The sequence below is a fragment of the Anolis sagrei genome, chromosome 4, assembly GCF_037176765.1.
Source record: "Anolis sagrei isolate rAnoSag1 chromosome 4, rAnoSag1.mat, whole genome shotgun sequence".
NCBI classification, from domain to species: Eukaryota; Metazoa; Chordata; class Lepidosauria; order Squamata; family Dactyloidae; genus Anolis; species Anolis sagrei.
In genome coordinates, this window is record NC_090024.1 from 25317978 (window position 1) to 25345342 (window position 27365).

Consider the following 27365-nt stretch of genomic DNA (forward strand, 5'->3'; position numbering starts at 1 on the left):
GGAACAAAAAGCCCTCCTCCCCTCAGGAATGGGGAGGGGGAGCACATCGCTACAGTTCTCTGCTAAAATAATTGAAGATTTTTTTACTATCCTATTTAGTTAAAACACATTCTCAGTGCACATTGTTATGACATGTATGAAAGTATGAGCTGACTTACATTTTATAGAAAGCAATGACATTTTCTTTTTGTTTTCTTTTAAACAATGGGATGATAAATATAATGCATATTAAAATACCCCATATTTCCATGTGTAAAAGGATGCAGAAGTAATTTGAGCTGGTTGAATAAGCTGAAGAAGTACTATTTTTAGAACAACATATATTTGCTTTATAGCACCTCATCACATTTAAAGTTTAAAATGCTAAATCAGTATATATCCTACATTTTATTGCAAGAGAATGCATACAGCATCCTGACAGGATACATACAGGATGCGTAATTTGGTTTGGCTCATCACATCCCCCATACTTTGCTCCTCCCAATTAATCATGATGCTACTAGGGAGAAGTGTGATATCACAAGATTTGCAATTCTTACACATGCGTAGTAGACAGCCACTATAACTGTTACTTGGCGCAAACCGGCAAATAGTGATTACTATTGTGCTGTATTAAGAGATCTTGAGGTATTTTCCTGTCAAATTGTTTTGAAAATCATTTTTCAAAGGACTGAAGGTTTCAAAGTAGCTTCTCTCATGATGTAGCTAGAGTCAAATGGCGACAGCTCCCTTCCTGACAAATCCCGAGGTCCGTAGTGACCGCCCACAGACACGACCCCAAAAGAAGACAGGTTACTGTTTTGCTGATCACACATGAAAGCAACAAATTTCATGCAATTTTTATTTTAAAAGCATGATATGAAACCCATGTCAAAAATACTCTGTTTCTTCCACCTTTTGCACACTGTTTTCAATGGGATGATGATGACAGGGGACAAATGCTATTTGACCCATCGGGATTTGTGTGCAAACAAGGTCAGAAATGGTGTATATTTTCATGTGATCAGCTTCATATATTCAACTTATTTTGCTAGAATTTTAAATGTATATCATGTCAAATAAAGTTTTTCCCCCCTCTTGGTTGAATTTTTGTGAAAGGCTTCAGTGAGTGTGTTTTTGTGCTGAAGATTTTAGCTTGACAGCATGGCTAATTAATTAGACTAATCAATGTACTTTCTGACATTGAATTTAGGAAGAAATCACTTTCTGACTTCCAACAGACAAGATCCTGGTGAATATGAAAAATAGAGAGAGGTGGGGGGTATGGGGGGGGGACAAGCAGTAATCATTGGCAATTTTTAAATGGACAAAAATGCAAAACGTGTTGGTAGTCTCAAATTTCCTGTCTCGAGTGACATTGTAACACTCTTAGAAAGGCAACCCAGTGTCTTAATCATCATGTGCAGCTTTTCAAAACAATGTTGATGAATAATAAATAACATTTGGTATGCCAGTATGGTGCAGCCTTGCCTCCTGAAGTAATGTGTTCATAATATTGAAAGATGTGCTGAGATTTTAACCTTTGGGCAAGATTCTATTTCTCTTGCTTCAAAATGCAAAATGTTTACAAAATGAAATTTACAATGTCAAAAAGCTGCAAAGCAGCTGTCCAACAACTTTGTGCAAACTGAATTGCTTGACCAGTCATAACATATGTCCAGCACTATATGAGGTGCCAAGTAAATTAAGCCACTAATTGATTGTTTTCACAAGAGGCAGATGGTGGTGGGAATGTTGTCCACCTGGAATTTTTCTAGGAATTGTATCTAGGAGTGATATTTTCAACAAGAAGTTTGCAATATGTTCTCATTATTTTCATTCCTGTTCTAACTATTGTTAAAAATTGTTGACTCCTATCTACAGAAGGCAAAATCTTTCCCTCATGGTACTCTCTAGTGGAATGGTTCTCAACCTGTGGGTCCCCAAGTGTTTTGCCCTACAACTCCCAGAAATCCCAGCCATTTCACCAGTTGTTAGGATTTCTGGGAGTTGAAGGCCAAAACATATGGGGACCCATAGGTTGAGAATCACTGCTCTAGTGTAAAAAAAAAAGGTGGATATAACTGGACTATGATCATTCTTGTTTAATCAGAAATATATCCAGTTTTGAACATCCAACTTAAGTAGTTAAGTCTGCTTATCTTCTTTGGTAAACTGGATTAACTGGTACCAACCCTTTCATGTCCCATATGCATTCAAATCACAATTTAAAGAGAACAGTTTGTATAGGTTATATATTCTCTTGTTTGGAAAGCCTTCTGTAAGTTTTGGTGAGGGGAAATATATATTTACTAGCTTTGAACCAGCTTTGCCATTTGTTACATCCCTAAGTTTGTCCTAGGCCAAAGTGGAGAATGTGTATGTAGCTTTAATTCCATTATTTGAATGGGAGGAGAAATCTGTACCATTGATATATCTTTTGGATCTGTGCTCCTACCTTTCAGTAATATTTCCTGCTTTTCAATAAACCTGACCATCTACCGATTGTGTTCAGTATGAGGGATGAGAATTAAGAAGAAAATCTGTCTGAGACTCCTTGTCCACTAAACTTTAAATGAGAAACATATTCTGCTGGTTTCAACCTAGTGACCATATTCATTACAAACTGAAGTATTAACACTAATAGATCAAAGTGAAATGGAAATAATTTTTAAAATATAACAAATATGTATTTTTAATTATTGATAGCCAATGTTGTCCTGGTGTACATTTGTGCAGAGCCTAATATTTTGCATCTTTTTTTGCAAAAAAAGCCAGATAATTCATCAGATGAACACAAACCTGAAGCTCAGAGACAAAGTCTCTTCATGCATCAGAGAAAACACAGTATTCGTATCTTATACATCAGAAAAATAACATATTGTGGGACTCCGATTTATTTTATTTTCATGACCCACATTGTCAAAAGCTTTATATGATTTTCTTCTTTAATTCTCTAACCACTGCACTAGTCAACTATATTTCAATATGAACACTAGTGCTTCTGTCTTTTCTGAACTCAGCTTGGACATCTGGCATTTTTCACTCCATATGGTATAAAATCTCCAGTATTAGTTTGCTTTCATGGGAAATTATTGCAAGGGTAAGTGGTTACTGCAATCCTTGGTATTCTTTCTTGTAGACTCAAATATATACTAAATATTTGCAGTTTATCAACCATTATTTTATTCTCTAGCATTTTTTGCTATTATTTGGATGGACAGCTGTATTGATGTGCCATCTGTTAATGGGACTTATTTCGTTTAGGTTTTAAATACTATGAAAATGAGTGTAACTTTCCTCTTTAATTTATCTTTGGATTCAGAATCCAATTGTCAGCTATTGTTACTATTCCGACATAGAAAAGCATTTTGCTCATTTCCTCGCTTTCTATGTTTTAATTGTTATAAACAGCCAGGAGAATCTATAACTGTAATTTACAAAGGAGCATTGCCTGGCTTTGAAATGTACTAAAACAATTTTTGGGAAGCTAACTACTTCTTCATTAGTCAAAATAAAGTTAATTTATACATTTTCACAATATATAACAATTTTTATAGTGTTAGGTAGCATTTTTGAAGCATACATAAAATTTGTTTCAGCTGTGATTCTAGACATCCTTCTGTCCATCTGTTTAATATGTACCTTTTATAGAACTACATTTTAATGTGTGTATTTATAGAACTTCTGCAATGTTTGTGTGTTTCGAGTGTGCTCTGACTCTCCTTGAGCCACGAGGAAAGGTGGGTAAGAAATAAAATAATTATAATTATAACTACTACTACTAGTAGTAGTAGTTTCATTAAGATTGTGCTTAGACTAAATTTTAGATGTAATGCAATCATTATTATCTAAACTTAAAGGGTTGTTTTGTTTTGTTTGGTGTCAAAAAGACATCTTCAATATGCATCTGTTGAATGAAAGAAGACAAACAGTGAGGACTGCCACTGAAATAGGATGTAAAGCATGTCACAATGTTATTTTTATCATGCTGTACCTATGTAGATTTGGACAATTGCTTGTTTTTCAATAAAAGGATCATAATATCTTAGTCAACATACTTTTTGGAGTTGAGTACTCAGTTGCACCTTAGGGCTCACCTAAACTAGGTAGATTAGCACTGTGCAAATCTTTCCAAGAACATACCCAAATCCATCACAATGGGGCCATTGTAAAGAAAAATACAGGACAGCATTGGGGATAGAACTACCCTCTTTCTTGTTGGTCATGTGGGTACTCCAGTCTGACATCAACAGGTGTGACCACAGTGATCAGATATTTAGATGGAGCTCCATGGAGCAGCAGCAACACAAGAATGAGCCATCCCCTTTTCCTGTGCTGACCAATATCATTGGTATTAAAAATCCAGTTAAAATCCATAAATACATACATATTCAAACTAAAAACAAAAAGACTTTGGATACTCTTCAGAATTACTGTGTTATCTAAAAGATTGCCAACAGTGCATTCACAGTGAGTATGGTTTTGTAGCTCTTAGTGTTTATGACTTTGGATCTAGACTAACTTTGTTATGAAGTATCCAGATGAAAGTTCATATCACAAATGAGCTCATGTTCCTTAGCAAATGTATTTGAATTCTATACTGCCAGTGCTATTAGCAGTAATATATAGACTTCATGACTGATGTTCATTGATGACCTTATCCTCTCTGAATTGTACATATTATTATCGTGAAACGACTAAATATGTGTCATATAAAGAAATATTTTGTTTTGTCCCTCAAAATATTTCATTAAACAACCTTTTATTATTTTTCTACTGAAGGACAGTTAACATTTATGGTAACAAACATTTGCCCCTGTTTCAAGTGTCTAATAACTGTCTATATAATCCCAAAGTTATTTTTTCAAGGGATATTTCATTTACTTTTTCTTCTTCACCCTGCTAGCCGCGGTCTTTTCATTTTACTTGTTTGATTCCTTGTTTTCCTTTGGGTTTCCGTAAAGCCAGCCTGTCTGACTGGTTTAGAAACACTTCTTTCTCTCAATAAGCTAAGTATGGTTGATATTTAGCTGCTCTTGGCCAGAGCAAATCAAACTGCTCTCTCCATATCAGTTTTATAATTCCCTTGCTTTGCTGTGGACACTCTTGACATTCTGATAGTGATTCAAAATCCCAACTAAATTAAAGCTTTACCCATGTGGACATAATTGTCCAGAGACTACACCATTTATCTCAGAAACTGCCTTAGTTGAGAACCATCTGATGATCATTTTGGACTAAATTGGAAACCAGCTATAGTATCATACAGTGAAAACACCATACAGTCCATCAATTCAATATGAACTTAGTGAACAATTGTTATAATTACTTCACCTATTAACTAAATATTAACACATACAGATTGAGTTGCCATTATTCAAAATGCTTGGGACCAGAAGTGTTTTGGAATTAGGAAAAATTTTTTGTTATGTAATGTTTGCATATACACAATGCAGATATCTTGGAGATGGAAGCTATGTCTAAACAGAAAAAAAATATATTTATGTTTCAGATCCACCTCATACACATGGCCTAATGATAATTTTATACACAGTATATTAAATAATTTTGTATATGAGGCAAAGTTTGTGACTACTGAGCCATCAAAAAACAAAAGTGTCACTATCTCAGCCACCTGTTGTGGGTTTTTTTTTTTTTTAGATTTTGGAGCATTATGGATTCCTGAATAAGAGATTCACAAAATGTATTGCATTTTTCTTAATTCTGAATCATTTTAAATAGCTACCTCATCTTTCCATTCTAGTTTTCCAGGCATTAAATATTTAATAAGCTAAAAGTATTCAGAATCCATGATTAGTAGTGCATAATTTCCAGCTTGTCTTCAAAACTGTATGAAATTCCAGCATAATTGAAAGAGGATCAACTAATTTTTAGAAGATTCTCTAGGTAACATGGATTCGTTTTCTGTTTCAAAAACTGAATTGATATTTCTGTTCAAAATTTTAACTAAATGGATGTATAACTGTGTTAGAAAGCAATAGGATATTGTAGAAATTGTGTCCAAGTTTCAAAGTACATTTTAATAATAGTAAAGGTGAATGACAATACTACACATTTCTGTCTGCAGCAATTTGTCATAATTCTTTGCACTCCTTTCCTGAAAACTTTTTTATTGCTGTTATAAGTAGTGTATTTTGATGTTTGCTTTCTCGTCTGTTTTCTTTGGATGGAAAGAACCAGATGGACAAGTTAAGTCTTTGGGGATTGAATCCAGTGCCATTCTGTCAAAATGAATTTGTATGGCAAATGACCATCCTGTCTCCCTGGGGTTAAGTATGTCACCTACATATATTGTTTCATCTTTGAGATCAAGCCAAGAAACTGAAGGGCAAACATTCGTGCTTTTGCAAAGTGATGAAGTTCCATCAAATACTGACCAAAGGAGTGCCATGCTAATGAAATTTGATGAGAGTGATATCTTGTAATAGAAAGCTTACAAAGCAACATAGAGATTTATGATTTTAATACTATTGCTAAACAAATAAAACAAACTTATTAAAGCTTCATGTTCTAAATATGCTTGCTTGGAATTCAGCTTGTTTGGTTTTAGTCACATTAGAGTGTTAGACACTGCTTCTTAAACTCTGGGTCATGATCCCAAGAGTCCCAAGTGGAAAGGTTTAATCCTGGACATTGCAGAAGGTCCTGCATTTTGAGGATAAGCAATCTTGGAAAATACGTGTATTTTGGAGGCTAACAATATGGAAAATTCTATGGCTATAGGGGAATTTCCCATAAGTAGTTGCCTTGTATCTGTCGAATCCACAAGAGGCTTGGAATACAAAGAAGCCTTCAAATTAATCTCAATAGTTATACATGCTGGAATAGGGCTTTTTTCTCTATCATTGAAGCAATGGTGTGTGTATAATAATTATTATTATATATAATTAAAATATTTTTGACTAGAAAAAGTGACTTAAAACATTTAACTACTTATGTTTTATTTATTTATGAATACACATGTGCACACATATACACAAATAGCTGGTCTCTGAAATAGAGTTATAGACACACTGACATCTCAGAGTTCTTGTGGGGAGACAGACCCACTACCTGCTGATCAGAGAGAATGTGCTGAAGGAGACTAGAGTGGCATTGGGTCTGACTCAGAGAAAGTCTAGTAGAGTCTCTCAGGACTCTGTTCTGTTTCTCATACACTTACAAAATCTATATGAAACTATTGGGAGTTGTTACGTTTACCAGCATGCTGATGATACTCATTTTCTCCTTTGTAAAGAACTCTAAAATATCTGTTTTTGTTCTAAACTAGTGTTTGGCATCAGTAACAGATAAAATGAGGATAAACAAATCAGTGTCACTCCAGACAAAACAAATGTTCCAATTCAGAAAATAAGGATTCAATCTGTGCTGGGTAGGGTCATACTTTCCTGAAGATGCAGGTTCCTGTTTTGGACATGCTCTTGGACTGATTGTTGAACACAGCCCATTTTTTATTTATTTTATTTATATACCGCTTTTCTCAGCCCTCAGCCCTTTTATGGAATATGTTCCTCTCTGAGTTATAGTTCCAAACCTCTTCTTCAGTTCTTCTTTGTGTTTCCCCTTTTCCTTCATTGTGTGTTTCCTCATGTTTACTTTCTGCCCTTTCTCACTCATCTATTGAACTCATCCATTCCCCACGGATGTTTTTCAATGGTTTTTGAAGACATATGGCCTCAAGACTGTTTTTCATGAAATTAACAGTATACAGGCAATTAGTGCTGGACAGTCACATTACCTCTTGTTTTTTAAGTGACATGCACATTGTGAAAATATTGCTAATTTTTTGGTAAATATTATGCAAATACTGCTAAAACTTCCAAAAATGAAAAGCACATCTCAGAGCCTTCTCATTATAAGCTATTGTTAAGGTATCATGTTCTCTTATTAAAGGCTGGTCTTTCTGTTTGTTTTTATTCACTTTAATCAGGACATGTCACATATCACTGAATCTGAGTTCCATTCCCATTGTGAGGATTTTAGAGGGAAGGGCCATCCCTGGCAAAATACGTAAATGAATCTGGAACCTTTACCCATTGAAATGACTAGGATTCGGAAACTTCATAGCTTGACAATGTGAAATAGCTGTATTGCAGAAAAACAACAGTTTAAACTTTTTTTCTGTGTTGCAAAGCAAAAAGATTTATTAATATGTAATGTCATTTGATATATAAAGACCATGATAAAGAGAACTTGAAAAATCTCAAGCTGTTTTGATTCAAAAGACTTATGCTTCAAAAAGATCATTGAAGTTTATAAGCTATGGGACTAACAAACCACATGTTAAATGCAAATTCATGCAAGAAAGTCTCAATACTGTTTATTTTTAAAAAGATAAACAACATGGTAGGAAGGGGATTTGGAGTGGAAAATCAGCAGGGGGCCAGGCGGCATGAAAAATATAAACTCTTCATCTGTTTCTTTGAATTACCCCTTTCCAAATGAAAGTAGAGTAGAGACTGCTTTGGAGGGGAGATTCCCCTCCTCCCCTCTCCAAATTCTTTAGTTTCGTTTTCCAGCCCCAAGAAGGTAAGGGACGCCTCCTGACTCCTATGGAGGCTTTTCTTTTGTCTTTAAGGGTCAGGGAGGGTAGGGGAGACAATCCCCATGACCACCCTTGCTGAATACGGATCACAAATCTGCAGGGTTGGTTAAGGTAAAAGGCAGGATTTTGGGTCACAGTGTGGCTAAGAAACATGATAAAACAGCATTTTAAATGTTGGTTTTCTTTGCATTTGGGCCTGGGTAGAAGGGCCCTATGATTCATGTGGTCCCCAAACTATCAGTTGACTTACAAATGTATGAATGTACCCCAGTTATACTACAGGTAGCAATTTTACTGCTTTCCCCCACAATTTTAATATTTGTTTTCTTCCACAATTGCATTACAGGCATCACATGTTTTGGTCACTGAAAGATGTAATACATTTTACCCTCCCTCCCTACATCTTTTCTGCAAAGAAGACATTACTACTTTAAACATTTATAAAAGCTATCTTCCAAGATGACAATTCTAAGTTGGTCCTTTGGTCTAAATGTTATTTATAGATATTTCTAATATAGAATTGTTCCTGCCTAAAACTTATTTGAAGCACCCAGTCCAAGGTTGTATATCTTTCTCTTCTTTGATCAATTTCAGAAATGGTTCCCAGTCCTTTTCATCATCACTTTCACTTTTCCCCATAACATCATTGCCATTTTGTCCATTTCTGCCATTTAAAAAGTTTTTATAATTCACTCTTCACTTGTTATTTTTCAGCCTTTTTGCAATATCGTGCATATAACATTCTTGTTCTACTAAACATGTATTGTTATGTTTTGGAATTAATTTATTTAACTCATTCACTTTGAATTCCTAAAAAGAATAGCTCAGGGTCTAATTGGATCGTATTTTTGAATTTTATTTTTGCAGTCCAGCATGTAATGCTCATGTTTTTTGTTCATTTTAGCCAGTGTCACTGGGGTACTGTTTTTCTTCTTTTATAAATTTATATTGAACTGCTTCAGCATTTTGAAAATGAAGATGGTTCCGAAATAAAGAAATAAATAGTTCTAATTGAGCCACTTTAAGGCAGAATTGTTAGGTAGTTTATTCATTGACTTGAATGGTATTGTATGCAAACCCAACTAAACACAGAATTGTGTTCTTCAGGAAACTTTGTACCCATTAACAAAAATGACTGTCCAGTAAATTAATGTTAAATACTTATAAACAAGTGTTCGATTGACTAATGTGACTAAGCTTGCAAGAACAGGGGAATATGTGCTTGATTTTGGAGTGGAGATGCAGTTTCAGATCTCTGCCATATAAGAAGTTTGCTTAACATCTCAGAACAATTTTCACCAAATTTAATCTAATTTTTGTGAAGAGAAAGTACGACAGGCCCCGTGGATGCCAAAATCTGTGAGTGCTCAGGGAGTATTATATATACAAAATCTTATAAAATATTTTCCCTTATATAAAATGAAAAATAATGATTTGCTTTTTGGGTTTCTTTTTTAAAAAAATCAAGCCATGGATGGTAGAATCTACAAATGCAGAATCCATGGAGATGGAAGGCTGGCTGTATGTTGTATACTTAATATAGCAGTCATGCACAATAATTCAGTTGATTTTGAAATTCAATATACAATTCATATCTAATGTTTAAGACTTTTTAAAAAATGTCAGGAATAGCTATGTGTGTGCTCTCTCTCCCCCCCCCCCCCCCCCGGTGACTGCTAATCATTCACTCATGCTATGAAGATTTAGTCCAGTAATCATTTTTGAGAAAATGTGACATTGCAAGCACCAATCAATCATATAGCTAATACTGACCTTGGTCACAATCCAATATTTGAGATGGTTTAAAATTTCAGCATTAAACCAGCCCTTTTCAGATCATCAGCTTTTCATTGATGCAAAACAACAGTGGGGTGTTTGTGGAGTTTCCGGCTATATGGCCATGTTCTAGCAGCATTTTCTCCTGATTCTGGCCATGAAAGCCTTTGACAATACATAAAACAACAATGAACAAGCATGAATAATGTGTATAGTATTAATATGTTTTTTTCAGAGCAGTATATATTGTCTTGAAAAAAATATGTGTATATATTAAAAGCCTTGGATGAGAATGTTTGCAGATTGTATAAGTAATGAAAATTTGTTCATGAAAAATTTGGAGTATGACAAATATATGTCATTACAGTTCCTTTATCCCACTACCAGGTACTTTTATTTTCATTTGAAAGAATGTTTATTTACTATTACAAGTATGTTGTGGACTGTGAATTGTGTATTTGCTTCTTTTTAAACCAGAGATTGAGAAAGAAAGCTGTGGGGATCCTGGGACTCCATTGTATGGCATTAGAGAAGGGGATGGATTTTCCAACCGTGATGTGTTAAGGTTTGAGTGTCAGTTTGGGTTTGAACTCATTGGAGAAAAATCTATTGTTTGTCAAGAGAACAACCAGTGGTCAGCAAATATACCGATCTGCATTTGTGAGTACAAAGCTTTTATGGCAATTATTTTTAAAGGAAATGTGCAAGTAAAAATGGATACATGTTGTAAGCTTTTAATGCTGTCACTAGATGGAATTCTGAGTTCAGTGAGACTTCTGTATTTACTGAGGTTTGGATTCAGGATTCACCATGGATACCAAAACCTGTGGATGCTCAGGTCTTATTATATACAATAATTTAGTAAAATAGTGTCCTTTTTATAAAATGACAAAATCATGGTTTGCCTTTGGGTTTTTAAAAAATAATATTTTAAAGCAGCAAATCTATCCATCCCGAATCTATGTATATGGAGACCTGACAGATAAAATTTCAGTTTCTGTAATATTTAATATTACTTGTAAAAGGGATAAATGGGTCTCTCCATACAATGCTGCTATGGTTTAATTTCATTTAAAAGTAGTGTGTCTTATATTTTATCTTTGTGATGTACTGTTTTATAGCTGAAATGAAATAAGATAGAAACCTATTATATTTCATAAAGTTGCAAATGGCTGAATTACAGTCATGAGGATTTCAATTATTTACACGTCTCATAATGCATTATACATGAATATCTTTTAATATGTACATAATCTATGATATAGAAATTTTGACTGTCTAGTATTGATACAATACAGAGTAAAATTGTCTAACTCTGGAATGGATTATAATTTATAGAATACATGAAAAAGTAGAACAAGATCCTTCAATGTGCACAGAATCTTTAAGAAGTATACATACAAACTAGGGCTTGGCGGTTTCGTTTCGTTAATTCGTAATTCGTTAATAATTCGTTAATTTTTTCAATTACAAAACGATAACGAACCATTCTGGAGCAATTATTAAAAAAACGAATTTTCAAAAACGTTTTGTAAATGCTTCGTATTTCGATATTGTATTCGTTTTGTTATTGTTTTGAGGTCGTTTCGTTATTATTTCCGCATGTCTAGGCCAGTTTTATGGTTTAATTAGTGAAAAAAAATTATAATATCACACCAACAGTCAACAACAGAGGGAGAGGGAAGCTTCAGAAGGTTTTGGAGTTTTTTTAGCGTATTTCGCGGTCGCGTCCGCCATTAACGAATCAATTCGTTATTGTTTCGGAAATCGATTCGTTAATTTTTTACCATTTACGAAATTTCGTAAATATCGAACTTTTTAAAAGGAAAATTTTGTAATTATTTTAAATATCAAAACAAAAAAAAAACCCAAATACAAATCGATTTTAGAAACAAATTTTTCCGTTGTTACCCAGGCCTAATACAAACATTATAATCACTCAGTGAAAATTATATAAATTGCATTATAGTTATTGAAGTAGCAGCTTTAACTATAAAATATTTTCTAGTTAACAAGGAAAATCGTTGAATCCTTTTGTTTCTAATGCAATTCCTATATTTATTTGTAAAATGCAAATTATCATTGCAATATTTGCCTTCTGACTCTAATTGTCCTCAGTCTATAATTGTTCATTTATAGAGTTCCCAAAAGAGAGAAAATGATTAGTGCCATGTGATTTGTTAGATATAGATAAATTGTGAGGTATACTGTGATTTCAGTACACCATAACTGCTGTATTTTACTCTTTAATTTGCTGTTAGTTTAGAAAGAAAACAATAGTAGATAATTGGGGAAATGCATTTGTGAGATACTTGTCTCTGTTTCACTATAGTTTATCATCTCTCGAAAGAGACTTTAGCCTGCAGATATGCTCCTTTGAGATTACAAAGAGCAAAATCAGGGATACCCTACCCATCTTCACTGGTCAGAAAAGACAATGCTGATCCAGAGTAACTTACTCTGCATTGGTGTCACCAAAGGCCACCCACATTGCACAGTGACTGGCTGATGGTCATATGGCCAAGCAGTGATGGAACCAGTTCAGTCATAATCCTTACATTGCCCCAATTGTTTTGGCTTTTTCAGTGATAATCTGGCATGACAATAGTACCTGTGGTGATGATAACCAAATAGAAGTTATGCAAGACAAGAGAGAGAAGAGGAACAATCACTTCTTCCTCTCCTTCTCATGCTATGGAATTGTGAAGTTTGTAGCACTGTTTAGATTAAGACCTTGTGAAACCAGAGCTTCCATGATTCTATAGTATTGAGTCATGGAAGTTAAAGTGCTGTCACACTGTGTTAATTATACAGTGTAGATGCATCCATAGGTTCAATCAGCTTGTATCAGCTACATAGTTCTCTGAGTCCATGACTTTCTTAGGTTCTCAAATTTTATTATATGTTTCTTATCTTTTAAAACGATGCATATATACATTGATTGGAAAGGCCACTTTCACCTAGTTAATCACTTTTCCTTTCTTTCCTGACTTTTGATAGTTCCTTGCCTTTCTAATTTCACGGCACCGATGGGAACCGTTCTTTCTCCTGACTACCCAGAAGGTTATGGAAATAATTTGAACTGCATCTGGACAATCATCTCAGATCCTGGGAGCCGAATTCATCTCTCTTTTAATGATTTTGACTTGGAATCTCAGTTTGACTTTCTTGCCATTAAAGATGGTGACTTTTCAGATTCTCCAGTACTTGGCACATTCACTGGAGCTGAAGTGCCATCCCATCTGACTAGTAATAGTCATATTTTGCGTCTGGAATTTCAAGCTGACCACTCAATGTCAGGTCGGGGATTTAACATCACATATAACAGTGAGTAGCTTTCTAATTCAATTTAGCTTTATGAACTTAACAGTTGTCAAATAATTCCATTGTACAGAGTTCATGAAAATAGTGTTTTCCCCCCATTCCAATATAAGCTATTTTCCCTACTTTATTCTCTCTTTCCAGGCATGTAGCCGGGGGGGGGGGGGGGGGGGGGGCTTGAGGGGCTTCATCCCCCCCCCCCGAAATGCTCATGGTGGTCCATGAGAAGGCCTTACTGGTGCATTATTTTAACTATGTTTATTCATATCATGATCTGGTCACCATAATCAATATATCCCATATGCATGGGGAGTATTGGGGTAACAATACAAAAGGTTTGCTAGGGTAGACCCTCTTTCACACAGATGTAACTTTCACACAGATGTAACAATTTGAAATGACCTTATGTGCAGTATGATTTCAGTCAAAATAATAATCACTTACTTCATCAGATTCCCTTGTCAAGAACACCAGAAACGTCTTATTCCTGCATTGTTACCACATATTGTCTCCCATAGAATTTCAATCAAGTCCCACACTCGTAAATGTTGAGATGATATTAATGATTGCTTTATTGTATGTGTGTGTGTATTCATTTTAGTGTTATCTCCCTAGATTCCTATTTTGAAAGGAAAGCTAGTGTAAAACTAGAACAAATCAATAAAATACCATCTCAATTTCATTTTTAGCATTACCAAAGAGTAGCCTGCACCATCTCAATTTCATTTTTATCATTACCAAAGGGTAGCCTTTATTAATCTAAAAATTATTGGGTTAATTTCTAGATAGCAAAATTACAAATCATGATTGCTCTCTTTAATGACAAATTCTACACAGCTCAGGGCATATTGTTTTTTAATGGAATAACTTAAAATCATCAGATCTTGACTGATCTTGAAAGCTTAGCAGGGTAAACCCTGTTTTGTACTTGGATGGGAAACCAACAATAAACATCAGGTGCTATATTTCAGAAGAAGGAAATGGCCAAAATAGTGTTGAGTATTTCTTGCCTACGAAATCTGTATGATATTTATATGGTCACCATAAGTTGGCCAACAACTCAAACACACATATACAAACATCCATACAACTGGAAAAAAGTAATATCAAGCACATTGCACCCTGGGATTAACTAAAAAAAGTTGTTCCTGTTTCTGAATGCACTCTGTATATACAAAAATAAATTGGACAACAAATGGTGTCTCATAGAATTTCTGCATTACTGTAGACAATATCTTGTAAACAATGGGAAATATGCTAGGTAGATTTTCATGATTTTTGATACCTAGAACATGGTCTAACAATCCCTCACGAGAACCAGTCTTTCCAGTCATCCATAATAATCTGATACTATTCTTCATAATTGTTTCTTCGACCCAACCCTAGAGGAATTAGCACTCTGAAAAGGAAACATATGCAACATATAATGCATATTATAAGCATTTCTCAATTATATGCTTTCATGTAGTATTTATTACAAGGCAAAATAGACTTGAGTGATGTTTCATGTTTTGAGAATTCCCCTCCAGGGTTATGAGCTAGTATCTGTCACTGTTGAGACAAGAATGTTAACATTTCATGGCAAAAATAGTAGATAACTCTTCTTTGTGACCTTTCTGAAAACTATCAGGCTTATCTGAAATAATCCAATGAGTTTATGCAATTGGTAATAATATAAGTTTACTATTTTCTGATGTGACACTGGTGGCAAGTGCTGTCACCAATAAGTTGTCAAAATATAATCACAGAACATTATAATTTAAATTAGCTTTGACGTATGTCATACCAGTTTGTTATATAAAGCTGCTTGTTTGCCACTAGGGATTCTCTTTCTTTTTTACTTTTCACATTTTGTCAAGTTTTCTGATGCTAGATGTTAACCTAAATTAAGACATGGCGCTTTTCATCCAAATATAGTCTAGTATTAATTTTCAGAGCCAGACGTAGTCTTGATATTTCAAACCCTGTGGACCCTTGATATTTCAAACCCTGTTTTTATTCTGGAAAATGAAATCGAGTTTCCTAAAATGTGAATTTTCTTCAGATGTTGATAACCCTGGGATACTTGCCTAGTAGAAAGTTCCAGTTTTGCAGTGGATCGTAACTAAGCACTCAAAAGAGTTCAGACTTATTTATATTTATATTCACCTTTTTTGTATGACAACTATGTGTAATTCAGTGTTAAGGAATGCCTGCCAAATTTTAAATTTGTTAATAGACTGATAATCTCTTTAAATTTGTTACCATTTGTTTTTAATCACTTAATAAAAATGGAAATATATGATGTAGTTACACCAAAGAGATATCAGCTGATAGGAACATGAAAGGGTGTCTTGTTGTGGTGGTAGGCAGCTTGCTTGATGAATATGACAAATCAACAAGAGATACTACACTTGATCTTAGCCAAAAGACCGAGAAGCACTCTGTTGGGAATGTAGTTAGAGCAACATATTATAGCTGAAATGCTACTAGACTTGTAATGTGCCCCTCCCCTCTCCTTTAGTGCCCCCAGTGTTCTGATCCCTCTTATCAGTGCCCCCCTCAGTTCCATATCTGTTACATTAACCTGTGTTTTTAAAATTGTGATTTTAAACTGTTTTCTAATCTGTTTTTTTTTTAAATAATTACTTCATTGGGAGTTGAGTTTCCCCTTCCCAGGGTGCTTTTGCCCTGCTTTGTGCTGGACAGTGACCATAATAAAGTTTTGTATTGTATTGTAAATCAACAACAGATTTTAAAAAGACACATTGCATATTGGGTATAATTAGAAAACTCATTGGAGATGCATTTGTTCGTATTGTAGTGACTTAATACAAATCCATGACAGGCTCCCAAGTGGAACCTATATGCAGTCTGAATCATCATACTTTTAAAAAGATATTGTACATTTGGAAAACTTTAGAAAAAAAAGACAACATAATGAATCAACTCCTCTGTGAGATAAGGTTTGGCACCTTAGCTTAGCTTTAGCTCAGAAGTAAAGCATTTGAAGCTATTTAGATTTGAAAGAAGCTCCATATGACAAGCATAATAGGGTTGTTCAAACTGTGCATTTTGTGGAGAACATGCCCTATAAAGAGCAGCTTCAAGAGCTGGGTATATTTTTTACTTGCAGAATAGAAGGATGATCACCATATTTAGATATTTGAAAAGAATACCTTAAGGAAGAGGAAGCAGGCTGGTTTCCTTCTGCGCTGGAGACTAGGACTCGGAGCAATGGGCTCCAAATGACAGGAAATGAGATTCCACCTGAACATTAGGAAGAATGTTTGTGAGAGCTGTTCAACAGTGGAACTCTCTTTGATTGTGCTTTTCCTGCATGCCAGTAGGTTGGACTTGATGACCCATGTGGTTTCTTCCAACTCTATTATTTTATGATTCTAGAGAGATAAGAACCCCCCCCCCCTTTTTTTTTTCATAATGGTAGATTTTGTGGGCTATTCTGAAGCTACATAGCATAAAAAACCTGATCCTTCATACAACATAGATTTGATTCTGGAATATACTGCCAGAGAGTTTAGTTTTGGCTGCCAACTTGGATAGCTTTAAAATGATAAATTCATGGAGAATGGGTTTTTGGTTGCTCATCAAGATTATTTTCTGTCACCTCAGATATCCAAGGCAAGCTGATCCTGTATATCCATTGGTGGCAATCGTGATAGGAGACAAAATTATATTTGTATTCTGCTAAAATCTTCTTATTGATAATTGTGTGAACATTATGCTGTATTAAATTTTACAGCATAAATACATTATGCTGTATTAAATTTTGGCTTTTCTTATGTTCCTATATAGTTTGATTTAGTGATATGGGAAAACAAAATTGATCTTTTCTAAATTTGCATTTTCTGGATCAGTGTTTCTCAAACTGGATTGGAAATGCTAGAAAATATTTTTAAATCAGCAAAAATGTGTTTCTCAAGATCCAGACACAGATGCCATCCAGAATTTATTCTGTGAAGGTATTCTGTGCAAATTTCAAATATGATTTTTTTTTTTTTGGTGCAGGAAACTGCAAAGCATTCTTTCCTGAGTAGAAATTCAGGATTTATGTTGAAAATATAAGGATTTTGTTGCTGTTGCAGAAACAGCATTTTATGCACAGGAAACAGCAAAGTGCTGCTTTATTCACACATACACACAAGTTTGTGAATTTTGCACATAATAATTTATCAACTTTGTGTATCAAAAATGTTATTTTCTGTCAAAAAACAAAACAAATTTGTGAATTATACATACAAAATTGTGCCAATTCTTTTGCAGTGAGAATAATATTGCTAACATTGGGGGGTCTAGAATAGTTATATTTAATTCTTCCTGATTTTGTTTTAAAGCTTTTGGGCACAATGAGTGTCCTGATCCTGGAATACCAATCAATGCACGCCGGTTTGGTGACAACTTTCAGTTGGGAAGTTCAATCTCTGTCATTTGTGAAGAAGGTTTTATTAAGACTCAAGGAACTGAAACAATTACTTGTGTACTGGTGGATGGAAAAGTTATGTGGAGTGGGCCTATTCCTAAGTGTGGAGGTAAGTTTGGTATCTTTGTTTAATTCAAGATAATAATCCTATAAGTATGTGCACTGCATGACTGTAGTTTTGGAGTTTATGGCTTGTACGTTAAGTGCGTCTGCTTTTATCAAGTCTATACAGAAGGGTGAATATTATTGCTTGTATTCCATTTGATTGATTTTTTTTGCATTTCTTCCATTGCAGAATATTTGTGTGATTTCATATTTTTGATTGGTACACAAACCATTACTTTTATAGAATATATAAAAACATTGCCAGTGTCATTGATTTTCAGTGTCATTGATTAACCAAAATAACAAGACCAAACAACAGTTTTTGGATTAAAATATGGGCAACATTTATTAACTGTTACTTATTAAACTTTAACTGAATCTAATTCAATGGGTCCTGAACTTGATGTGGCAAAGCCGAGGTAGCATCCCTGCCCTACCCTTCAGCTAGTTAAGGCGAAACACCTGGGTCCCCTGAATACCTATCTGGGCAACCTCTAAGGGAAGTCTCAGTCAAGGTTATTGAGGCCAGACTCTCCCCCTTTCTAGACCATTTGATTTCACCAGGCAAGTGTTTTGGTTAATGGGCTTCACCCTTGAGGGGGGTGCCTTGGGTGTACACCAAATTTTAGATTTCCCTACCTAGTTTCTGTTGCAGCCTATTTAACATCTGAAGTTCCTTTTTTGCCAGATGACTGGAGACTGTCCAATTAAACATCAGTTTTGTATAAAGCAATCTAGGGGGAATCCAGGCAATTACTAGATGATTTGCTTAACATCTGTTCTGGGTAAATTGGTGGAAAGAATAATTAAAGCTAATGTTATCAAGTATATAAAAGAAGTTTTGCTGAAGAACAATCAACATGACTTCTAAAGCTAAGTACTTTCACACTAACCTTTTTGAGGTCTTTGAGAACATAAACAAGCACATTGATGCAGTATACAGCCTGTGTGGAAAAATGAATTGCAGGAAAATGAATTGTAAATAAAACTCCCAGAGTCATCCTGCCTTTATAGAAAATTATGATGCAACTACATTTGCTGCTACAATTGAAATCTGTGTATACAGTACTTGTACACATCACATGTCTAAGACCATACTGTAAAGCAGAAGCAGATGCAAACAAAGACAACTTAAATGATCCAGGGAAATTCTCCCATATGGGAAGATTATATGCTTTTTTGTTTTTTGGTTGAATGGTTTGCTTTTTGGTGTTTTGCTTTCTCAAGCTTAATTTAGAAAAAAAATATGAACATGATGGGAAATAGTAGAGGACTAGAGAACTAAGCATCTAATGGAAAAGAGAGATATTTTTCTCACTTTGCAATAATACCAGAACATGGAAATTTCCAGTGAAGATGGATGAAGGGAGACCACAGGCAGAGAAAATGAAATATTTTTCAGTTCAAATAGCCACTGTCATTATCAACGGACTGCACTAACTTTAAGTATCTCATTACTTTGTTCTGTGCTATGGTTGAAGGACCAATATAGTAGATCCTGTGATTTGCATTCTCATGTGGCTGTTCTGCAAAGATACTTTATCCTAGGACCAATTCATAGTGTCAAATTATAGGTCAATTAAAATTCCAGTGAGACCTTCATGCCCAACAACTCAGTCTTTGAGGTTTAAATGCATGACTAGGTAGCTGAATGTGAATCCCATTGTGAAATTATGACATAGTGTACTGGCCAGAAAAAGAAAAGGAACTTGCAATCCACATACTGCTTTCAGTATCTCAGAGGCCTGACTAAAGTCTAAAACTATAACTCCCACCCCCATATAATTTTTAATAAAAAGTACTGTTAATCCCACTTTTCTTTCCCCAGTTATGTTTTAGGACCAGAAAAAAGCCATATAATCCATGTCTAGCTCCAACATATAAAAATGTAATAAACACATAAAACATACTTGTAATGCATGCTATACTCTGTGCTAGTCTAGTGCATGTATCATTTTACTCTTTTTAGCTCTTGACTTGGTTTGTCTTCAGGCTTTTTAGAGTTGTTTTAAGAATGAAGAAACATCAGTTCTCCAGTTACAAGGTTTGCAATTCTGTAAACATTTTTCCCAGCCACATTATGACTTCCTTTTCTTTCTTAGCAAGAAGACTGAAACGGATGTAGCTGACAGAAACAATTTGTTGTTTTCTTCTTTTCAGCTCCATGTGGTGGGCATTTTTCTTCTCCCAGTGGAGTTATCCTTTCTCCAGGCTGGCCTGGGTATTATAAAGACTCCTTGAATTGTGAGTGGGTGATTGAAGCTGAACCAGGACACTCTATCAAAATTACATTTGAAAGGTCTTGACAAAAGCTTTTTCTCCTTATATTTCCACTTCTTACTAATAACTTGGAAATTATTTACTTCCACTTTTATATAAAGGGAAAGATCATTTTCATTTAACAAACATTATCCTTTCTTTTTTATTTGTGCAAATATGTCAACATAATTGAAAACTATTGGAATGTAAGCTAATTTTAACCCTATTGATTCAATGATTGATAAATACTTTCAATTTACTACAAAAGTTTTGAACCTCAAATTTTGGTCCTATATTTCTTTGCTATTCTTTTACTCAAAGGGCCACATTTGTTAATTTAATCAGCACCATATCTCGTTAAAAACTTTTACTGAAATGAATAAAGTGTAACAGCAAGACACAGGCTTTTCACAAATATTCCTGTCCTATAATATTGTAATTCAGGACCATCCAGTGAAGCTGAATGGCGAAGAACTCGTGTCAGGCACAAATAAGTAGGGTTTTCTTTTTAAATACAACAATAATTAAGCTATGGAAAGTGATACCATTAAATGTGGGCAATAAATGTCTTTAAAATGTTATTCATGTGCTTTCAAAATCTATTTTTCATAATGTCTATTTTTTTCTCCAGTATCAAAGGCGGTATATATTTTTATCACTAGTGCAGGAAAATATATCGCAGCATCACAAACACATTGCATTTGCATCTTGCTTTTCAGTTTATTATGAGTTTCCACCTGGTCACTGTATGAACAGAATGATGAAAATATAAAAATATAGTTGAAGAAAATATCAGGCATCACCACTGAAAATTATCCCAAGTTGTAGATCTGGTAAAATTTGAGGTTCGGAATTGAACAGAATTTCACTGGAGCTGAGATTCCTGATGGAATAATCCAATTCTGCACTTGAGACTTACTATGGGTGGGTTGGATTGGGCACTACCTTGCCTTAGGAATTTTCAGATTTTTGAGCCTAACAAGAAAACTTCAGAGAAATAGAATGCTGATTAAACCATGTCAGCATTTTAAAAATATGAGCAGCTAAGATTCAAATAAAATGTAAGGGGGAATGTTAACAAAACAACAACATATGTATTGCTTGTATGCAAAAACATTTCCATGCATGAAAAAGAAGTCTTGCAGCTCAGTGCAAAGAATGGATTACTAATACACATGGAATTCCAAAGAAAACAATGACATCAAGGCCATATCCCTTTTTGAGACTCTGCAGAATGTCCTCTAGCATAGCTTTTTTGTGTCATGTGAGGAGCGACTTGAGAAACTGCAAGTCGCTTCTGGTGTGAGAGAATTGGCCATCTGCAAGGACGTTGCCCGGGGACGCCCGGATGTTTTTGATGTTTTATCATCCTTGTGGAAGGCTTCTCTCATGTCCCTGAATGAGGAGTTGGAGCTGATACAGGGAGCTCCTCCACACTCTCCCTGTATTTAAACCTGCAACCTGTCGGTCTTCAGTCCTGCCGGCACAGGGGTTTAATCCACTGCACCACCGGGGACTCCTCTAGCCTAGCTAAACAGAGCTTTGATCTCCCTCCATATATAATACTCATATTTTCCTCTTTCATGTACAACTTGAAATTCGCAGCCAACGTTTCTACTACTACTGCTACTACTACTATATTACTATTATTATTACTCATGCACATGTACATGTCCATCCCTACTCTGAATAAATTCGTCAAGAAACTGCTATGATACATCCACCTCACAGTTGCCATCCCACTACTGCAATAAGAGACCAGACAACAGCTTGGATTGAAATATGGGCAACTTTAAAAAAAAAAAAAACATTCAACATACCTCTGTTTTCTAGCCTTTTAGATTTTAATGCACAATGCTTTTATGAGACTGTACCTCACTCTCCTTATGCTGGTCTATAACCATAATATTTTTTTTGATTTTTAAAAATTTTAAACATTACCTGAATTAACTTTATGTGACTTGCAACATACAACTAAAGGGGCATGAACCTGCTGTGTATTTATGCTGAGGTTGTGACCCTCTATGACCTACCCTCGATTAAGCTGGGTGCCCAAATTTAGTCAACTTTAACATCTCCAGGGTGACCGCTTATGAAAACGTATGAAGAATTTTGCCCCAAGTCAGAAGGATTTTGTAGAGCCAGAATTCTCCCTGTTTCAAGGCCATTTCCGTTCTCCCTCACCATGGTAACATAAACACAGGTGAGGGTTTCTGTTCCTAACCCACACCACAAAGAAAAAGTAGAAAAGGAATCTATACTTGTCATGTTTTCCTTTCACCCAATCAAAGAGGTGGGTATCCTTGAATTAAATCACAAATGTATCATAGGTTGATTGCACATTTGGAACTTTGCAACATTCCCTGATGTGTCTGGAGTTTTTCCTCCAATGATACCTGCTTTTTACATGGGATTTGTGTAAGTCTGACATTAGAAACCTGGATCCTCCTCTCTTCCCTTTTCTCCAACACACTTCATCTGTTGTATGTGATCTGTTCTTAAGGAAAAAGTCAATGGGAATGGGACTACCCCCCCCCCCATCCCTCATTGACTATGTTTATGCAAAGACAGGAATAAAAAAAAAAACAAGGTAAAATAATTATTTTAAAATTAAAAATATCTGAAATCCAAAAATACCTCTAGTCCCAAGCATTTCAAATAAGGGGGGGGGGGGCTCAAACTATATTTGGTCTTTCCATTTTCATGTCAGGTTTTGTGACAAAACCCCTTTGGTTAGTTACTATAGCTTTTGCTAACTATAGCTTTGTTTCTTAGTAGTGTTGAGTAAATGCTGTTAAATGATGAAAATGTTAAGTTGCATACACAATTTGGGGGGGGGGGACGTAATTTACATCCAACCCTGTGTAACTTAACAGTATGAAACCTGCTTTACAAGCTATTTTGTAGTTTGGACATAGAATTGTTCATTGGATAATGATACTATACAAAATCAGAAGGTATCTTCCTTTCTCATGATAGAGTGTGTAAAACTCTCACCCCAAACATCAAACAAAATAAAAGTGTGGTCAAAATACGATTTTATTAGCATTTCCTAATGTGAATTCTATCATAGTTTTGAGAATAGTTTGCTTTGAGATATTTTACTATAATTAACATTTTTTGTAAGTCATGGAATATTTCAGAATGATGTAAAAAGAAACAATCCCTATTAATCATTGTACTGTAAATAAAGACTTTTAATAAAATTAGCCTTTCATATGTGTTTCCTTCCATTCCCCTCCCTCTTGCTATTAATATGAGATAATTTTTGTTTTATAAACAATCCATTCATTTGAGAATTCATGTTAGAGCTAAAACTTTAGGTCAAGATTTAGTCCATGTTGTTCCACAGCCATCAATGGTATAATCATAACATGTTCTTTTGAGCCAATAGAGCTATTCACATTATGGCTAACTAGATTCATCCAAGCCGGTATTTACATTTAGAAATTTCCTAAGAAACATGCAAATGCCTGTTTCACTGGGCTGTTTCATTCTGTATTAATTCATGTGATGATTAGATGGGAACAAGTGCAGCTTAAAGAAGTGATGCTCACATATTTTTAGTTTAATTTTGGTTTTGAAAATGTGGAGATTTTCGTTCAACTATTGATAATAAATTTGAAATTTAACTTATTTTGAGCACATTTCATTAAAACCGTGAGCTTGGATGGTTGCTTTCATCTCTGCATTGGAACTTGAAGGATAGGGGCTTCCTGGGGTACCAGATATTGTTCAGAAATTATTAACTACATATACCGGTATCTGCTTAACTATAATAGTGAGGGAAATATTTGACTGACTTCACTGATCTAGTTTCTTCATACAAACGTCCTGAGGAATTACTTAAAATATTGTTTCTATTATGAATGTTGCTATTCCAGTAATAACAGTTCAATATTATAAATTGTAGTTTTCCATAGGTATCACAATGTTTTGCCACGTGTAAATATATAATGCAGACAAAATTATTGATTACAAATCAGCAGCTCCTACACTGGAATATTTAAATGAAAGTTATCTGTTGGATCATTATTTGCAAAACCTGCATAAATCATAAATGTATATAAGTTAAGGATACACGCATTACCAATTTCTATGTCTGGCAGGCATGTTGAAGTCTGCCTATCTTGGATTCTCTTTGTCCTTTATCTGTTTAATTTAATTAAAGGGTGAATAGATGATCCAACACTGTGCAGTGAAGAAAGGTAGATAAGGTTGAATGTCTGATATCTTGCCTAACTTTGGAAATGGACAAAGGCTTGTTCTTGAAGGCAGAAGACAGCAGTGGTGGAACTGTCAATCTGTCCTTGCCGCACATATATCTTCTGAAACAAGTCCAGAAAAGTTCTTTCAGAGTAGAAGTGAAACTGACAAGGGTTTTGAAAGGCCTTGTCAGTATCAACTCTGCACTGAGGAAGTTTTTCCCAGGCTTGCTTCATAAATGGGGAGAAAGCTTGTCACTTTCATCATAGACCTTTGCACATTATCTAGTCCCCACTGCAAAGACTGCAAATACCAATAGTAAAACTGACAACTGAGCAGTGCCAGCACAGAAGTGAAACTGACAAGTGTTTTTGTTGGAGTGGTAAAATGCGTACGTGCAAAGAAGTTGTTCAGAAATATGTAATCTGAGTTGTTCTGTACTCAGATATGGGATGGAAATTATCACGGGACATAAAAATGTCAATTTCATACATCATTGATATTTGAGGGATTTAATTTCAGTGCCAGTTTTAAAGAAAGACATAGAATGTAAGATAGTTATACTTGCTTCATAGAAGCAAAAGATGTATTTCAAATTTGTAACCAATTTTATTTGTTTAGTTTTTGAGTATATTTTATATGTTTGTGTGTGTTTCTCCAACGTAGATTCCAGACAGAACTCAACTATGATGTGCTTGAAGTGCATGATGGACCAAATCTTTTATCACCACTTCTGGGATCTTACAATGGTACACAAGTCCCCCAATTTCTGTTCAGCAGCAGCAATTTCATTTACCTACTTTTTACAACAGATAACAGTCGTTCTAATAATGGATTCAAGATACATTATGAAAGTAAGTCAAGGCTATTCATTTTATTGATTTGTTTTTATTAATTCCTTTGCTTTTTATATATATTTTTCTGTTGTGTTAATATCATAGGACATAATGCTGATTGTATATGCCATGTATTTTATTATTTGGGCATCACACACACACGGTCAAAGTTGCCTGGGAAGAAGAGAAGTATCTACAGCATGACACATCGTGCCATTATAATAACTTGTTGTTGTTGTTGTTGTTGTTGTTGTTGTTGTTGATTTGCTATATAAGTTGGCTTTGGGTGCCGTAATGTCCCCTGGGTATATTTACATGCACAAAATCCAACTGTTTTTAGGTCCATGCATAATTTAATTACTGATATATTGTCGAAGGCTTTCGTGGCCGGAATCACTGGTTGTTGTAAGTTTTTTCGGGCTGTATGGCCATGGTCTAGAGGCATTCTCTCCTGACGTTTCGCCTCCATCTATGGCAAGCATCCTCAGAATTACTGATAGTTCTCAGAATAGGAATGATTTTGATGTTGTCTTTTACATCAACCTAAATGCAGTCTAAAGGGAACAATTAATTTTGTTTCAAAGATAGTTGGGGGAGGAAAGTCCGTTACAAATATCTCATTATTTTCTGTCTATTTGACAGACAGTGAGAGCATGTGCATTTTTTTCTAGAGAGTATTCATATATGCCAGATTGTATTTGTTTAAATAATAATACCAATCTTTACACAAATTTTGTTGTTGCTGCCATTTTTGATAAATTTCTGAAAGGTAGAACTATTGTAATGTTTGTTTATGTATTTTTGTCAATTAATAACCTTCCCTTATATGCCTGATACATGTATGTAATTTATCAGAATGGAAGGTTCTGGGTAGAGCCTTCTTGTCAGAATCAGACACTTTGATCAAGACACTTCTTATATTTACATGGCATATGAAAAATCTCAGCATAGTTCCCAGTAAATTTTAAAGCATGTCTTGAAGTCTTGGAGGACAAGAAATACAATTAATACTTTTTTACAACCTTATCTTGGAACTATTTTATGCAGTTATGCATTTACTTCAAATTTTCGCCAGCAGCTGTAGAAGTGAAATATGTTGGGCACTGTGTATGTTTTGCAAATGGCCTTGGGTTGTCACAAAAATCAAATATCAATTCCATAGTCATCATATAAAGCTCTGTCCAGATCAGATGTCCGGTAGTATTTGTGTCTGTATTGATTTTATTTTAGTTTTTTTTAAAAAAACAAACAAAACAAATCTACCTCCTTGTAATATCCTTGCCATCACCCAGAGAAAATTTTCACACACAATGCAGGATTATAGATAATAAAATGCAACATGTCACACATTTCAAGAAATTTACAAAAGTCTACAAAAGTTTGTGCCAAATTAAATTTTTAGTTTTTAAAAGTGTCATAGGTTCATTGTTTTCCTCATAGAAAGTTACACATCTATATCTGACTTTAGCAAGAAGGGAAAGGAGAAGGTCAGAGGATGAATTCTGAAAGTAACAATATAAAATATACAGTTAATAGTGAAATAGATTATATAATGGGATATCTTAAGTATTGTATTGTTATGTGTATGTGATTTTTTAAAAAAGTTGGCTTCTTCTAAGTCTAATACATTAAGACTATATTAATGAGTCCCCTTGCAGGGAGAAAAGCAGGATAAAAATACACAAACAAATAATATTCGTCACACATATTAAGTTTATTTCATTTTTTTGTCTTTTTCATTGGCTGTTAAATTAGGTCAGTCATGATTTCTTCAGACTTTCTGTGATAAGAACCTATGTGCAATACAAAGATATGATCACATAAAATATACTTTTGAGGATAAGGGGAGGCAAGTTTTCAAAGTTAGCCACCAGTTTACTAAATACAGAGCTAT

At 34.7% G+C, this 27365-nt stretch overlaps 1 protein-coding gene across 8 annotated transcripts in view; it reads left to right on the forward strand.

The window, feature by feature from the left end:
- CSMD3 (CUB and Sushi multiple domains 3) overlaps positions 1-27365 on the forward strand; it is a 661396-nt gene that overhangs the window by 412031 nt on the left and 222000 nt on the right. For all 8 annotated transcript variants that reach the window (XM_060775796.2, XM_060775789.2, XM_060775791.2 and 5 more), the window contains 5 exons: positions 10802-10984; positions 13325-13651; positions 17980-18174; positions 20331-20469; positions 25302-25489. In XM_060775796.2, coding sequence (XP_060631779.2) covers positions 10802-10984; positions 13325-13651; positions 17980-18174; positions 20331-20469; positions 25302-25489 — 1032 coding nt within the window. The remainder of the gene's footprint in view (positions 1-10801; positions 10985-13324; positions 13652-17979; positions 18175-20330; positions 20470-25301; positions 25490-27365) is intronic.